At 41.6% G+C, this 18,135-nt stretch overlaps 1 protein-coding gene across 5 annotated transcripts in view; it reads left to right on the top strand.

The window, feature by feature from the left end:
- Jarid2 (jumonji and AT-rich interaction domain containing 2) overlaps positions 1-18,135 on the top strand; it is a 253,956-nt gene that overhangs the window by 128,114 nt on the left and 107,707 nt on the right. For 3 of the 5 annotated variants that reach the window (XM_021260621.2, XM_087181178.1, XM_087181180.1), the window contains one exon: positions 13,551-13,692. The exons of 1 other annotated variant lie outside the window; for it this stretch is intronic. In XM_021260621.2, coding sequence (XP_021116280.2) covers positions 13,551-13,692 — 142 coding nt within the window. Of the gene's footprint in view, positions 1-4,597; positions 5,318-13,550; positions 13,693-18,135 lie in introns of those variants that run through there. One more of the 5 variants, XM_087181179.1, reaches the window with a different exon arrangement.

Below are 18,135 nucleotides of genomic sequence, written 5' to 3' on the forward strand. Positions count from 1 at the left end.
TACTTGGGAGGGTGAGGCAGAAGGGTCACAAGTTTGAGGCTAGCTTGGGCAACTTATCAAGCAAGACTTTATCTCAAATTAAGGACCGGGGATATTGCTTAGTAGTAGAGTGCTTGCCTAGCATATGGGAGGCCCTAGGTTTAATCCCCCTTACGGGGGCAGGGGACCTTGTAAGTGAAAGCGTTGAATAAATCGTTACCATGAAAACTGACGAATACATATAGTCCTCATATGCTTACATAATGTAGCACAAACCCTTTTCAACAACCAGTGTTGTCCTTTGGTTTTGTAAAACCTGGATTAGCAAGAAGCCTGTCTAGTTTTAGTTGTGCGGTTTCTGTTCTGGCCCACAAAAACTCTTCATGCAAGGCCTTTACCAAATAAACCAAGCTTTTAATTTTAAACTCATGCAGAGTATTATCTTAAAGTGTCTTAATTGGAATTTTCTGGTTTCATTGTAGTGCTGTTTTGTTGGCATGAACAGCCAAGTTCGTCTCACTAGTTTGTCACCCAACCTGGATCACCCTACCAAGTTGTTGTAATTATTGGTATTATTTTATAATTGTATGGTGTGGGCCTGAAGTCACGTTGGTTATCAGGCCAGCTACATGCATTACACAGTTCAGCGCTGTAGATGTTTCAGGAATTATCAAGCCTTCTTGGAAGGAGTCCAAGCCAGACTGCATGTGTACCTAATTCTGCTTGGTATAGTGCCAATGTATTAACTTTTATTTAAGTTAAATTCCAACAAGTAATATTTATTATGATACCATCGTTGAGTGCTCACATTGTAATAATATCTTTGAAAGTCAAATATTAGCATGGTGGATCACTTCCCTCCATTGACTTTTATCACACTTTAGGTGATACGATCAATACTGTGTGATTTGGCCCTAGAGCCAGAAATGTTAAAATACAGTTATCCCCCAAAGATTGCTCAGGATCTTCTACAGATCTGAGATCCATAGGTGCTCAAATCCCTTGTTATAAAATGGTATAGCTGGGTGCAGTAGCTTTTACCTGTATGTTCAAGGCAAGCCTGGGCATCATAGATGACATTCAAGGAAATCTTTCCCCACAAAGGTTGGAATAACCTATGTGGCTCCTCCTGTGTACTTTTATCATCCCTGCACTGGTTATCTTACCTAATATAATCTAAGTGCTTTGTGAATAGCTGTTATACCCTGTCATTTAGCAAATGATGACAAGGAAAAAATGTGTGCATGTTCAGTATAGATGGAAATTTTTTTCCTCGAAATATGTTTAATCTATAGTTGGTTGGCTCCAGATAGGGAGGACTGACTATCCCTGGCTAAAGCAGAGTGATCTTTGTTTTATTTGGTACTGGGGATCGAACTTGGGATCTTGTGCTTTCAAGGCAGGTGGAGGAACCACTGAGCTAAATCCCTGGCCCATAAAGCAGAGTGATCTTTACAATTCTTTATTTCTTATATGAAAATTTCAGACTCTACCGTTGTGTATGCTCTTCTACTCCCTTACATGGCAGTCGACACTATTTCCCCAGTGCTTCATAATCAGCATTTGGGTGGGAATTTCTTGTTAATTTCACAGAATTCTAGTGGTAAGTCTCTGCTTAGGTATGCAGTTACTTATATAGATAGCAAGAAATTAAAGAGCTTTTGGAGGCAGAGGTGGATTATAAAAAACCTCCCCTGATGTGACACAATTATTTTAAATTTTAGTTTTTTATGTATATGTTTTCGGTAGATAATGATGTGACACAGTTCCAAGGCTTGTCTCTTTTGGGAAGGGGAGGCAACTCTCTAAAAATGTGCTGACTTTTCTGATGGAAGCCTTAACGCTTGTGAGGCAACACAGGGCCTATTTTAGTTATTCAAATTTAAGCAAGACATAAATGACTTAGTTTTAGGAAAATCCTGGGTTGCAGTTTGCTTCACTTACACATTTTTAAAATGCTAATTGTATCTGGTAGTTTTGCTGGAATTCACCCAAGTTGGTGGTAATGAAGTGGTTATGCACAGGTATATGCTTGATTGTGGAAGAGGCAAAATATGTTCTTAGACATCCTGGGGCTTAAGCGATAATTAGGTGGAAGGCAGCCATGTGCCTGGCTGGGTGAACAGAATTTCTTTGGATATGAGATCCTTTCTGAAATAGCACTTTTGAGTTCCGTGTTCAGGTCTTTATGTAGATTACAATGACACCTTCACTGGTGCATAAGCAAAAATTGACACCTGCTTTGGAAATCAATTTGGCATTCATCTTGTAAATTTGAACACTTTCATATCTAAGGATTTCCACTAATTTCACTCCTAGATATGTATTAACGAGAAGCTGAAGGCGTGCTCTCTAGAAAGAGAGGAATTGCAAGTAAGGGAACACACTGAACAGTTGAGATGCTTTTGAAAAAAAGGATCAAAATGTGGACTAAGCAGTTCATCAGTTGTATAACAGTGAACATGAATGGTACCAGCAGAATCACGGCTGGATCCCAGAAACTTGATATCTGCTTGGAAAAACCCAAGTCCCACTGTGATAAACCCTTTTTTGTAAAGGTTTTTATAATCAAACACTGTGAAATAGAATGGTATTTAGGTATACATATTTGTGCTATAATTTAAAAAATTAATGAAATGGAGTAAGGCAGTGCTTCAGGTAACACATTCGTAATTGAACTTGTGGTGGAATGATAGTTTTCATATTCTTAAATAAAAAGTTGGGAAGAAGACTAAAGTTGACCATATTTGGGGAGTTTGATATTATTTGGGATGTGTTGTGATATTTGAATATTGAAACTTAGGTGTTGATATTACTTACATAAAATTGGAGTGAAGAGAAATTTTTCCCCAGGTTTCTGTTTTTGGAGACAAGGTCTCCCTGTGTAGTTTAGGCCGACCTTGAATGGACTGGCCTCTAACTAGCAGCAATCCTTCTGCCTCAGCCTCCTGAGTGCTGGGATTACAGGCGTGTGGCCAGCTTCTCCCCACCTTTTCTGACCTCTCCCATTTTAGGTGTGAAAGTTGTGATTCCTAAACTGAATGTAGTTCCTGTTTTTATTCTTCATCTTTCAGAGGATGTTACTAATCTGGTACTGCTTGTGTGCTTCCTCCTTTATAAGGGAGCAGCATTTTGTCTAAGCAGTTTAAGACTTATTGGTGTTCATAAGTAAGGGTTTTCTAAGTCTCCATCCTGCCCCAACAGCTACTCAAGACTGATGATGATGAAGTTTGTCCCATCTTTTTTAAAGTGTTTTCTCTGTAGTTGGTGTGAAGGGTTGATGTGAAGGGAGCAGTGGTATTAGAAAAGGGTGGATACGGTCTATTGCTAATGCCTAGGTGAGCTCAGGGATGGAGTGTGAGAACTGGGGATGTTGAGAATAAGCATCCCTACTTGATCTCAAACATCCTATGTCCCAGGTTTCTACTTCCTTATTAGCATTTCCGTCAAGATTAGCATATATCAAAATATCTCCTTGCTATCTCCTTTCCTGTTCTCTGCTTTGGGTGCTTTTTCATTATTGAAGGAACCAGACAGTCTGTCCCAGTCAAGGGAAAAGAAGCCAAACATTCACCCCCTAACTGCCCTTTACTTGACTGCGTGTGACTTACGCTGTGGGTGGACACATGCCAAACACTTGCTCAGCGTCTTGGGAACATTTTGCCTTGGGGTTTGGCACTAGTTCTGCTGTCTGCCAGGTGGGCCCACACTTAAAGGCCCAGGCCTCAGGACCCTTGAATATACCCATCTGTTGAGATGCAGGAACTTGCTCTGGATCTTTGTTAAGAAGCAAACTGGCCCAAGTCACAGCTTCCTTATCAGCAGATTGGGGGCCCTATCTGTAATTCTGATTTTGAAGTGGTAGATGCCATATTGACATTTGTCCTCACTGTGTCTTGATGTGGGGATTTAGGAAACAGGAGCTTGTCAGAGTGGCCCCTCTTTAACTCCTAGCCAGGTGACATTAGCAAAGTTAGCCTCTGCTTCAGGGTTTTTCAAGGTTGAAGTGAGTTAATGTGTTTGAAGTATTAGAATTCCAAAGAGGCTCTTGAGATGATGGGCCAGCAACTAGGAAACAACACACTAAAAGTATTAGTAATGAGTTTCCAGGTTCCCTTGGGTAAATCTTGGAGGCAAACTTCCAGGGCCCTGTGGTTTCTAGGAGGGCTTCACCACCATCTTTCCCCCTCCCTGGAATGGCATAAAGAAAAGCTTGTGGCTGGTGCTGAGAGCATGTGTTTTACACATCATCATTGCCAGATGCATTTCAAAAGCTTCAAAAGAATTGACTTGAAAAATCAAAAAAGAGATGTGTGCTGCAGTTATCTGAGGCCAGTTGGACGCCTGCCTTTTCCACCCCTCACAGCAGCTGCCAGGCCACTGAGTCTGTTTTGTGAAAGATCCTCAAGAAACAATGAGGGAAAACAGCTTCTGTTTGATTACATTAGATCAATTTATGTGCCTTGGGGAGGGGCCTGGCTGGGCCTGGGGGAGGGTGGCCCTGCCTCCCTGGCCTGCGGGCCCCTGGCTCCCTTCAGAAGTAATGAAGCTCTGTGGTGGCTGGAATTGCAGGAAGGGGGAGGGCGGGCTGGGGGAGGGAGTGGAAAGAGATTTCTGCAGTCTGTCTGGAGAGCTGCCCAGGTTTCCCAGCCAAAAAAACAAATAAAAACAAATAAAAGGCAAGTGCTGAATGACACAGATTATGATATTAAAAGGGATGCCATTGAAACCGTGCCCTGGATCCCCTATCATTAGGGTTGGGGTGTGGGCAGGGAGGGAGCGCAGTGGGGAAGTGAATGTCTGACAGGCCGGACACAAGTGCGGACAATTACGCTGTGACTGTCCTCCTACCCTCCCGCACGCCAGAAATCTGTAACTTGGATTTTTCTGCATTGCAGGTTGGGGAAATGGCACGATGAAAAGCAAAGCTGGTCGGTCTGCTCTTTTGCTTTATCTCATTTTAATTTATCAAACTGGGAAGAAAAAAAAAAAAAGCCGGGCAGAGACCCCTCCTCTTCGGTGTTCGATTCCCTCACAGGCACATAAATAACCTGCTCTCTGGCTGTCTCCCCTCCCCCTCGGCCCCGTTGCTGCTTGGCCGTCCTATTGCTGCGCGGAATCTGCACCGCCGCCGCTTGCTTATTACGTACAGGGGAGGATTGTTGACAAGTGCTCCGGAGCCTGCCTCACTGCGCTCTTCCTCCCTCCTCCTCCCTCCCTCCCTCCCTCTGTCCTTCCTCTCTGTCTCTCTGCAATGATCCGGCTCTGAGGATGGCTGCTCCACGGGTCTGTCAGGTGCAGTTTTTGGTGGCTTATCTTGAGGAACCTGGGATAGAAGGTCTGTTCCTATCAATAAAATAAAAACCAAATAGCTCGAGATATGTTTCAGGCTGGTTTGGCTTTTGTTGGAGAAAGAGGCCTTTGTGGGTTTCCTTTCCGGGGTCCTGATTAAAACCATTATGGATGGCAAGGTGCTATATGTGTGTGTATATATGTGAGTGGTATGTAAAAAGTGTTTCGATTTGCGTAATGTTAATATTCTTTTGGCTTTGATAGCCTCCCTAGGGGCAACGGTGGTTCCTGCAAAGGCACTGTGGAAATTTACAAGAGAGAATTAATGTCGCTCTGAAAGCATTAAGCTCTGTTGACCATTTTGGCCAAATCTGCAGTTTTAACCAGGCTTGCATGAATGTAGACATTTCTCTAGGGACTGAATGCCATCCAGCTATAGCTGAACCCTTTATTTTATTACCAATTTATGTGATCATTTCTCAGCATTTAAAAATAGATGTTTGATTAAAGTTAATTAGTTCATCCTCACCCTAGCTCTGGTTTCCTTTATAAATAGCATGTTTGGTTTCATTTCCCTGAATCCTTTCTTTTTCTACCTCTTCTTGTCTCCTTCCCTCAAAAGATGGAGGAAACTGAGGCATGTAAATGGATACTGAGGCCTCAGGTAATTCTCAGTTAGACCTAAATACTTTGAACTTGGAGTGCTCTTCATTCTTCTCCCATATTTTTGTGCGTTAGTCTGTATTTGTATCACTATATAAGCATAGATGAGTGTTAGGTGTCTCAGACCTTTGCAGATTCATGGCCACCACATTCCTATAGTCCTGCCTTCTGTCTGCTTCCATTGTAGTTCAGTGTTGGAAAGACTTGGCTCTGCAAGGCAGTAGGCCTCTCTGAACCCGTTTCCTGGCAGCAGGTTTTGTTTGGACTTTGAATGGACCACTTGATCCTGTTAGTATATTCATCTGAAAAGTGGGTTGATAGTTAATTTGTTTATATGCCAATGACTTAATAAGGAAACGGAGAACTGCTATTTCTCCAAGTCCTTCTACAAACTTAGACCTTCCTACAGGGCCTTTTGGATCATGAAGTCAGCCACTCAGGTTATGCGGTAAAGGTACTGCTCTTAATGTATCCACAAATTGTGGTGTAGGGCAGGGCAAAAAGTGTGTGGAATTTTGCTTGTGTATCATCACAGATTAGGACATAAACTGCTAACTTTATGGTGCTTGTTGATTGGAGTGAAAGCCATCATTTTTCTGATTTTTAGAGATCCTTGCTAAAATCGGAGAACTAGTTTGGTTTGGAAACTTACATTTGTGGGGTAAATTGAATGATGCCAAGCTTTAAAGACCTAAACACAAGCGCACATTATAATTACCTAAAGGTAGAATATCATTAGCTATCTGTCAGCATGCTATGTATGTGGAAATCTCCCTTTGAGAAGCGTAGGTTCCATGATATGTAAAGTCAAGTTTTGGCATGCTAGATTATGTGAACAAAAGGTTTTGAACACACTCATCTCATTTATCTATTTTTTTAAAAATCTCAAATCACCCCAGTGTTTACCTGATACAGTGCTTCACTCCTGTGCTCTTGATGATGCCATTGTTCTGCAGCTCATTTTCCACTCCAGCCCAAACCCAGTTTTGCCTTTTGCGGATTTTTTGTCAGAATGGGAAAGGCACCTTTTGACCTCTTGAGGTGGTCAGCTGTGGGTCTCGGTGTCTTTTTAATTAACTGGAGAGCCCAACACCTTTGCTGCTTACTTGCCACCAGCCTGGTAGGCATATGTTTGAGTGGTTTGTCAATGTGAAATTAAAAGGGTGTTGAGAAAGTGGATGGACCTAGAAGAGTTGTGCCCTGGGATAGTAGAGTTTTGGTGATGAGATGGAGCAGTAGAATGTATCATTGTGGAACATAGCAGGTGTTTAAAATTCAGTCAGTGTTCTTCAAGATACTGTATTTGCTTTGACACCATACATGTCATGTTAAGCATGAAAAATGAATGAAAGAGGAAAGAGTGCAGGGAGTACAGACTTTGACCCAAAGAAATGAGGAGTTAAGCCAAAATGAGGAGTGCAGCATGCTCATGGTTGTGATCATGGTGTATAGAAGGTCCGGGGTTGGTTCAGAAATCTTTCTTCAAGATCATGTTCCTATTGAAATTTTGTTTGTGTTGCATAAAGCTCATGTGAAAGCTTTGCTGTTTATTATTTTTTGTTGGAGCCTGACCCTGAGAGAGGAGCATTTTCTCTCCTTATGAGTATTGGTTAGGAAGTGGGATCTGGGGAGGCTTTAATTGTCTTTGGGTGTTGGTCATGCATTGCGGGAGAGGGGGACTAGACAAGCCAGACAGGGCCTCTTTGAGAAATTACAGTGATCTGCTTACTCTTTCCTCTGTGTGACTTTGCTGGGCTTGAGGAACAAGCCCAGCAAAGGTGAGGAAATGCTTTGTGGGCTCCAGGGTCGCAGACCTCTTACTTGCTTGATTCTGAAAATAGGGTCAGACATTTTCTGGCCTACCCAGCGGCCCACCCAACTTTTCAATGTTAATGATCATCATGTCAGGTTTTTATCTAACATCTTTTCTCAAAAAGCTGAGTATGCAAAGGAGACTTAGATTTCTAAAGAACGTCTTCGGGACAGAGATCTGTGGTGATCAAAGGGTTTTTGTGGAGTGATCACGTAAGTCAGTTCTTATATCTATTAATATATTTTGGGGATTGAGTACATAAATGAACAAAAACTGTGTTTTCCCCTGTAGCTTGTATCTTATTTGAGGGCTCATGGGTGGAGGAGATGTTGATTACATTTCTTGACTGGAGTGGGCATCTCCATAGTGGATTGGAGAATAGACAAAAGGGAGCCCCAGACTGCTGAGGGGCCATTCTCCTGAGAGAGAAGGATAATTATTTTCTTCAGTTTGAGGTATGAAGCCGTTTTCATTTGTGCCTCATTGACCATAAGAGAGCCACTGACATTGTGCCTTGAGATCGTCATCTGTTGCCAGCCCCATCAGTGCATTGATCTGGTGACCATGTCAGTGGGCGGGCCTGGACTGGGCTCTGCAGACCCCTCCCTGTCATCTCTTGTCCTGGACCCTGGGCTCTGTTGGAGGTGTCACTGAGACCTGAGCATGTAGGATTGGGGTTAATTTCCACATTCCCATCGGCCCCAGGAAGCTGGCCCAGCATCAGAATGCCTACACTGTTTGAAAAGCAGACAATCCATTTTTTCTTTCAAAGTCTGTGTGAACACAAGCTTTTATTTTTCACTAGTAATGGCGGCAAAGCATGCATTCTGATTACCTCAGAGAGGGTCTCAACCAAGAGGGCTGCTTTTATAATTTTCCTCTCAACTTAGTGCTGTATGTGCGTGCACACACACAAACACACACGCTGAGAAATTACTGCTGGAAATGAAAGCCCCCTTTGGATGCTTGTCTGTTTAATATGTAATGCGATACCTTGTCTCACAGTGACAGGGTGACAGACGCCATTGGCTCTGTAACACCGAATCACCTTTTGTACATGGCTTCCACAACAAAGCTAAATACATTGACTCTGCCTAATATGCTAATAAGTTTGGTCTGCTCCAGATGTTTGAGAAGCCCTGGAATAGCTTCAAAGCCCTCCTTGTTTTTCCTCTCTTTTTAACCCTTTTTTTGATCGGTGTTGGTTTTGTGGAATGGGAGACATTGGATTTGGTTTATATTCTGTCATATATATGTAGCTGATGGAGAGGATCGGTGACCTCTTTGCATCTAGAGTACTGTAACTGTACAATTATAAGGACTACATATTCTAGTCCCCCGCAGCCCCTTTCAGGTGTTAGAATTACCTAATGTCTAACATGTTTGCATTTTGAAATCTAGAGTCTCATCGATTGCTTAGAAGTTCCTTAGCCAAAGGAATCTTTGGCCTAAGTTGTTTCAGTTTTTCTAGCCGCCTTCAAGGAAAGGCAGCAGGGAGGTGATCATACATATAACAGCTCCAGTCTGCAACAGGAAATCTTAGCCCTTTTCTCTTGCTGTTCCAGACCCAGAAAGAAGCCTGTTCGATTGCATTTCCTTGTGCAGCCTTTGGAAGGCTTTTCATTTGTTGCCAGTTTGGGAGACGGCAGGAATAGCTTCTGAATTCGCAGAACCTCTGGTGACAGGGTTCTCTTGTATGTGATTTCTTGGGTGCTGCACCTTGGTGGTTGAGTGGTGTTCTGGATGCGACGCAGTGCTCTTAGCCGCTGAGGGTGTCTAGCTGATGGTTGCAGGCACAGTCCCCAAGCTGTGCAGTGATTTGGAATTTTGAGCTCATATTTATTGCTTTTGTGAAAGACAATAGACATGGTTTAATTTAAGTTCAACCTACTGAATATTAATAGAGGAGAAAGAACAAATGCTAATGTGAGGAGATGGAATCTTTGGGCCATTCAATTTCCTCTGTTTAACCTCCTCTCCTCAACAAAGGTTTGTATTGGTTGGGGGAGGGGTTTGGAAAAATGAAAAATGGTTTGAGTATGTGAAGGAGAGAATGTTGTTTCATTATTTCCTGTTGGCTAAAAATAATAATTTGAAAAACTGGTGGCAGGGCTGTGTTAGGGCAAAGAAAAGGCAGTGCACATTAGTTCCTCCGATGCTGTAATAATGGCCATTCTGGCCCGTGGCATCGTATTCCATCTTGCTGACCCGGCTCTCCTTGATTAGGCAAGCTGTATGGTTTGGATTAAAACATTCAAAAATGGAAAAAAAAATCAGAGTTAGAAAGAATAATGGAGATGTGAGGAAGGGGAGTGGATTTGAGAAAAAGAAAAGGTCCTGGTTTATCCAACCGTGTAGACTATGAACTAAAAATAAATATAAGTGTTTTTCTGGGCTGATACATACAGAATGGGAGTGCTCAGATGGAGCAAGTTGGTCATTTGCAGAACAAAGTCAGTTCTACCCCTACAAAAAAGGCTACGAAAGCAATGGACCTTTAATTTGCATAACAAGCAATTAATTCTGTGTATGGACCCTTAGGAATCTGGAGAGTGAATGATTCAGGCAGCAGCCTGGTTCAGGTCATCATCACTCACTGTTCTTCCTTGGGATGGGTGAGGTGAAGCGTGGTGGGCTCCGAAGATTCTAGTCTGAGGAGGTCAAGGGGACAGTGGAATCACTACTGTTTGTCCTTCTAATGTGGCTCAGTCATGCCTTGGAATTAGAGTGGCTTCATCCCTTTGCCTCACATTGAGCTCTCAGTAAAGCCAACTAAAATTCCCAGGTATTTTTCATTTTCATGTAAGATCTGTTCATGCATTTTCCCTGAATTTATACTTACACATTTGTTTTGGGAGCAGCCTTTTTACACAGAGGCTTTTTAGACATGAACATTTTCTCCAACCTGTTATTTTTTGAGTCTGCGTTTATCATATCAACTGACTCTTAACAACCTTGCTGCTGAGTGTTGTAAGCAAGCCTGTACTTTGACAAGACTATTGGTAGAAGGTGGACCAGTGCCCCAGCTGTCAGAGCTTCAGTGTGGGAGCCTCCCCGAGAGTTCTGATTGATACAGTGCGGTCATAATCATGGCCCATCACCTGGGATTAATCCATACTTGGCCTGCAGCTTTCTAGTACCTAGGGCAAGTAGGTCTTCTCTAACCATAGGCGTGACCCTGCAGTTCCTTGCAGAAGTGGTTCTCAAGGTCTGCTCCCCAACCTGCTTCGGCATTACTTGGGAATATTAGAATCTAAAACTAGCTTTGGGGTCAGACCCCCTTGATGATTCTCATGCATGCTCAAGTTGGAGAAATGATGATCTTTACTTCCTATCTGTAAGGACAAGAGTAAAGCTGTCAGTTCAGTAGTGTTAACTTAGTTTACTAAATGCTTCCTTTGCCCATTCAGTGCGTACTCAGCAAATACTTAAGGTCTTAACTATATTCCAAAGGGCAGAGGAACATTTCTACCCATCTTCACCTAAAAGCACCTCATTCTTTATTTTTTTCATGATTTGAACATAGCTTCACACACATTGCAAATCTTGTGTTTTCTGGTCTTTGTGTTGCTGGCATTTGGTATTGGTATCTGGTATTGATTTGTATTCAGTAGGCCTCCCCTATCACTTGGTCCTCGCTAAATACATGCAGTGTTTCTTCTTGCACCCAGTGCTACATAATCCATGCATACAACTGTTTGTGTCTCCTCTCATGAGAATTTAGGTTATGTCGGATTATGCCCATGTCTTCTGACAGTATAGTAGGTGTTAAACAAAACAAATTCAGATTCTCCCTCCTTTCATTCACCTTCCCTGCCATATTCTCTTATTTGGAAAGTTGGAACCCAACCAGGAATGCACTTATAATTAAGGTGCATCTTATTTTTTTCCCCCTTTTATTTTTTTAGTCATAAATTATGATCCTGGGTCCCTTTCTAACTTATGCTGAAAGTGTTGTTTGTATTATCTGACTGATTGGGGTTTCCCCCTTCCATCTCTGCATTAGTTCTCTAAAGTAGTGCTGATGAATAGAGATACTAGTTTAATCATGCATACTTGTACTTTTTGAGTGCTATACTCAAAGAAATTAAAATAAATAGGTGAAATTAATTTTAATGAACTTGACCTAGTACATCTGAAATATTTGCATAATTAATAATGTAAAATTAATGAAATACTACAATTCATTTTTAAAATTAAAGTTCAGTAAAATTTAAAATTCATTTCCTTATGCAGACTAGCTCTGTTTCAGGTTTTTGATAGATACACTTGACTAGTGGCTACTGTGACACATAGTAGAGCTCTTATCTCTGAAATGGTATCCACACTTCTGTCCTTGAATTCTGAGGTTTCTGTACTGTTGGATTTCTTATTTTTCTTTTTTGTTTCACAGTGCAGACTTCCCACAGTTATTCTTCTTTGGGAAATTCATTGTCAATTCTGTATTACAGCTGTATTATAGCCCTAACAGTTAAAGCCTCATTCATATAGGTCAATGGCCATGAGATTTTATACACTACATTGTTTAGATTTCCTACCTTGGGTTATTACTCATTCTCTGAAATGATGTTAAAAAAAAAAATAACTGGGGCAGTGTACGCATAAACAGGGCAGGCCCCAGGGCTTTGTTGGTTGATTGTGCTGTGTTCCTTCAGATCATGCTGGCAAATACTGTATATAGAAAACTGTGTTCCTCAAAGTCTTTAGACCATCAAGAACCGCTCTTGCTTCAGTTCAGACCATACTGTTGAATACATGGATTGAAGTGCTCATAAAATTGGTAGAAAGGTTGGCAGAGCGGGAAACCCCCCCCCCCAAAACAAAACAAAAAGCACCAAAGATCAAGGGTCATCTTGTACTTTTGGCTTCAAGGTCAAACACTTGTCCCATGACATTGCAAGTATTATGCTGAGCATTGTTGCCACGCCCAGTTCCTGTTGCCCACAAAGCTGGTAACTGCAGTGTTGCTCTGGGATGCTGATGTAGTGGAATCTTCTCATTGATAGAACCTACACTGCATCTGTAGATGCAAAGGAGTCTGAACAGTAGACATGAGGCTTTTATTCAGCTGTTACCCACTAGTGCGGCCTTACTGCTTGCTTATTAAAATAGTTCCATATCATTTAGTAGATAGCTGCTTCTAGAGCCCCCTACGGGCCTGCAGACCTCACCCCAGGATCCTCATTTTTGTCCCTAAAAACGTATCCATTGGTACCAAAGGTGGAAATCCTACAAAGAGAGTCCTTAGCCTTTGAGAAGTCTTTGGCAAATCTGGCTATAGTCTAAAGGAATGGATGGTTATGAAGAGAAAATAGTGTATATTAAGATTTCTAGTTTATGTCTAAGATGTAACTACAAGATAATGTTTATTATTGTGTGGCATGTACTGTTTCCTGAAGGAAATTCCAAAGATCTCAGTATCTGTGGAATAAATGTTTAACATTCACAAATAACTAGTTTGACTTGATAATAATTGATACTCCTTTCTACCCTTTAGGCGTAAAAGATGTTTACATACATTAAAATAGAACCCTAAATTATACGTATCACTTGATTCCAAATTTCTGCTTGGATATCCTACTGTTGAAATTGCTTCCTTGTTGGGCCTTTCACTCTCTTAAAAGACCTACAACAGGGTGCACTTTTATTGTTCTGTCCATTCCAAAGGTGTGTGTGCTTGAAAATTTTTCTTGTACCCACATTCTTGTCTGCCTTCATCAGCCAACACATAGAAACAACTGTGGTAAAGTGCTGCTTCCCGATGCGATGTATTTAAGTGTTTGTCCCCTTTTCTCACCTGTAGGGCTCCTTGGTAATGACCAGTCTAAGGGATTAGGACCAGCGTCAGAACAGTCAGAGAATGAGAAGGACGATGCATCCCAGGTGTCCTCAACTAGCAACGATGTTAGTTCTTCAGATTTTGAAGAAGGGCCGTCGAGGAAAAGGTTAGTACCCAAGGCTGAAAGTACCGGTAATTAATTAAACCAGGGATGGCAAATTCAGGTGCCAGTTTATGCCACATAGGAACAAACAAGGGCCCGCTCATACAGTCTCTTGATCTTCATAGAGGAGTCAAAGTTACAGGATTCCTGAGTACTGTCATTAATAATAATTAAAAATGAATAAACAGAACATGCTATGGCCCAAACAAAATGCTGTTCCTACCATAAAAATTGACCAAAGAGTTACCAGTTTTTGTTAACCTTGGTCTTAAATTTGTCAATGATTACTACTTAACATCAGTGCTGATGCGATATCAGATGGTGTTTTTGCCAGCTTCTAAAGAGAGGCGCTTGTAAAAATCTATAAAGAACGAAATGTGATATTTTTCCAAAGGTCTTCCTTAGCAGGAAAGCAGAATTTTCATTGTGTACATTGTAAATATATTGGTGTTTAACCAAGTTGGTGATTGTGGAATTGTTTTCAAGCTTACCAGCAATTACTTTTGTAACTTTCCTAATTAAACCTAAGATAGTTTGGTAAGAAGCTGACTGTTAGTTTCATGCTGTTTGTAGTTTCAGAGTTAGTGGCAATAACATAAAATGATGGCTTTAGTTAGAAAGCCCTTTGCTGGTATTGGCTGTATTTCATATCTTTAAATTTTTTTTTTTAACCTTTAGAATTTATATTTTATCATGTTTGATGTTTTACTGCATTACTGTCTTTCATGACTTCTTATTAGAATCTTATGAGATTGGGGGAAATTCCTTTGGTCTCATGTTCTCTGTTGACTCATTTTGCAGAATTATAGTTACTTTTGGGAAACAATCTAGATTTTCTGTAAAGGAAACCTTAGGGTAGTAGAAAATTAGAAGGAAAAGACTGGCCATTTGTAGATACTTAGTGGCTTTTGGGTCTTGAAGTTTTAGGTACATAGCTTGAACCCTTAGTTTGCTTTCTTCATGGTGAAATGTCTGTAAATTTCTTGTATCTCAGATACCATTAGATATGTTCTGAGTATAGTTAACAAGCGTGCATATGATGGATATTTGACTGGACTGGGCTTTGTATGTTATGTTACTCTTTTAGTTGTTTTCTTTCTTTCTTTTTTTTTTTTTTATGGGTACCAGGGATCGAACTTGGGACCTTGTGCTTGCGAGGCAGGCAACAGAACCACTGAGCTAAATCCCCGCCCGGCCCTATGTTACTCTTTTAAAAAAGTTTAACTGTCTCAGTAATGATTACAGATGCACCATAAGAAACCTTCTCCATGTTCTAATTTGAAAAGTGAATGAACATGAGAGAGATTTTAAGGATGTTATAAAGAAAACAATCCCCTTGGTAAATACACTGGACTGTGTGATAATAACATTCGTGTCACCCAAGACAAGTGCATCTTCTTCACATGTCTGGCCTTAGCTTTCAGCTCTGTTTGGGGAGCAGAGTTCTACACCATCTGTGGTCAGAGGTGGTAGCACCCACTCTTGTAGCTGTGTGATTGATTCTCTCCCTCACTTCTGGCTGAGGTATTGTCAGCATGGGGGCACCATGAGTAGCTTCATTTTCTTGGAAGGGGACTCTGCTTCTAACGCCCAATGCCTCTCTCAGCTGACAGTGCTGCTGACTTTCCCTTTGCAATGGACTGTTGTATTCTCTGGCAGCTGAGCATAAATGAAACAGTGTTTTACCTTGAAATCTCCAGCAGGAGTATGAAAGAAAAATATGTGTGTTCAGGTTTAGCTTCAAGCAAACTTAGACGTTGCAAGTCTTTTTTTTTTTTTTTTTGATACCAGAGATCGAACTTGGGACTTTGAGCTTGTGAGGCAGGTGCCAGAACCACTGAGCTAAATCCCCGGCCCCTACATTGCAAGTCTTTAATGATTACTGTCTCAAATATCATCTTACTGAATTTTTAAGAGTTTATTGTAGCATCTTTTGTTATGATCACATTCTACTAGTGAAACCCATGGGGGCATGTTGTGTTTGAAGCTGTTCTAGGGTGGCAGGGCGGAAGAAGCCTTTGCAGCCTTCCAGTAGGTGGTGGTATCAGGGCATGCATTTCCTGCAGTCTTATGAGGTAATACGATATGTAAGAGTGTAATCTTAATAGTACTAGGCTTTGAAGAACATTTGTTGACTTCTCTTTGCTGTTGAGGAGATTTGACCTCACCTCTGCCTTCTAAAGCTGAATGGATGACTTGGAACCTGGCTTCCTGGAACTTGCTCAGTGTACTATTGAGACAGATGCTGAGCCGAGTCCATCTTGTGTATATTGTACCTTTCTAGTTAATTGACGGGTGCATGCTGTCTCTGCAAGGGAAGAGTCAAGCTCTCAGTAGCACCTAACATGGTTATTTTTGAAATGTGAATTCGGGCATTGGGTAGGTTTTGACTGTACTCTTTACCTGTGGGTTTTCCATTGCCTGCATATCATACAGACATAGGAAGAACGTTTTTTCTTTTTGGGACAGGATCTTGCCACATAGCCCAGGCTGGCCTTAAACTCACAATCCTCCTGCCTCAGCCTCCTGAGTACAGGGATTATAGGTGTGTAACACTACACCTGGCTGGGAAGCGAATGTCTTAAGATCAACTGTTTGCACTCTCTTTTGACATTTAGAATTTCTGAGAGAAAAGACAGTCCCAGAAATCCATAATCATGATTTATGTATTTGTTTTGGACAAATTATTCTTTCAAGAATGATAGTAGTGCCTAGTGGTTCTTGTACCACTTGTTCTTGCTGTGCACATCTTTCTAGGGTCACCAGTTACTATACTTTTTTTTTTTTTTTGGTACCGGGCATCGAACTCGGGTCCTTCCACTTGCGATGCAGGCGGCGGAACCACTGAGCTAAATCCCCGGCCCAGTTACTATACATTTTGTCTGCATAAGGGGAAAAGAGGAAGAAGGGAAGAATTGGGATGAGAGGGAATTTATGTTGGTGACTTCCTTTCAAAAAGTCTCCAGTGAGGACCGGTGCAAGCCACAGTTCAGCCTTACTCGGTTTCATTTTCCAGCCCACAAATGGAAGCGATTAGAGTTTTTGGATGATGCTTATAATGAGAGTTTTTAACTGTGCAGTGAAAACATTCTTGTGTTTACAGTTTTATTTTGCTGCAGAAAGTTGTCACTCAGCTAACAGCAGTAAGGTCTGTAGGTGTTTAGTTTTGTATTTTTTTTGAGTTTTTTTATTCTTTTCCAAAGAGTTTTTCTCAGGGCAGGGGAGTTGCACAAACAAGTCTTGTTTCTCTCTGTAGCTGTCTTGTCTCTAGCTCCTAGGGATTGAAACCAGGGAACACTGGGCTATATCCCCACTGTTTGTTTGTTTGTTTAATTTATGACAGGGTGTCACTAAGTTGACCTGGCTGGCCTCGAACTTTTGATCCTGCTGCCTTAGTCTCCCAAATACTTTCAGTTATAGGAGATAACCATTTATCCCTACCCAATGGGTATCTTTTCACCTCACCAAGAAAAGACCATCATGTAAACTCATTCTTTTTTTTTTTTTTTTTTTTTTTCTCTCATACTGGGGATTGAACTTGGGACTTTGAGCTTGCGAGGCAGGTGGCAGAACCACTGAGCTAAATCCTGGCCCTAAACTCATTCTCTTTTTTTTTTTTTTTTTGGTACCGGGTATCTAACTTGGGTCCTTAAGCTTTCGAGGTAGGCAGGCAGCGGAACCACTGAGCTAAATCCCCAGCCCTAAACTCATTCTTTCTAAAAGAGAAAGCTAGTTGGCGTTGGTAGTGCACGCCTCTAATCCTAGCACTCTAGGGCTGAGGCTAGAGGATCGCAAATTTGAGCTCATCCTGGGCAATTTAGTGACTTAGTAAGACCCTGTCTTTGTTTTTTTTTTTTGGTACTGGGGATCGAACTCAGGTCCTTGTACTTAACGCAGCAGGCGGCGAAACCACTGAGCTAAATCCCCGGCCCAGACCCTGTCTTAATAAAAAGTATTGGGAAGAAAAAAAAAGTACTGGAGATGTAGCTCAGTGTGAAAGCCCTGGGTTCGGTCCCCAGTAATGCACATTCAGTAGCAAATCTTGCTCCAGAAGGTCTCTGCCTGGTTGATGGACTGGGCAGCCCAGCTGGAGACTGGAAGGCTCTACGCTGTTGGAGCGCTCAGCTAACCATAAAGGCTGAGATGTGCACGCACATGTGTGTTTTTAGCGCTCTAGGTAGTGATTTCCGTTTTGTTTTGATCATGGTAGGCCAACTTCTTTTAAAAAGTAAACATCAGTGTATTTTTTATTATTTAGAATGAAAATGTTACAGAGACTTTCAGCTTTTTTTACTTAGCCCCTCTGAATGCAGTGGTGACTGTGTCTAGCTCCCCACTCCATGCTGCCTGACTCCTTCCACTCTGCTGCTGCTATAAAGTTTGTGTTTCCTCTACAGGAATTTCAGTGTTTTTGGAAAGCAGAGTGAACAGATTTTGGTCAATCCT

Source organism: Heterocephalus glaber, unplaced genomic scaffold (assembly GCF_053883595.1).
Source record: "Heterocephalus glaber isolate CG9 unplaced genomic scaffold, H.glaber_assembly_v1.0 deba00001472, whole genome shotgun sequence".
In the NCBI taxonomy this organism is placed as follows: Eukaryota; Metazoa; Chordata; class Mammalia; order Rodentia; family Bathyergidae; genus Heterocephalus; species Heterocephalus glaber.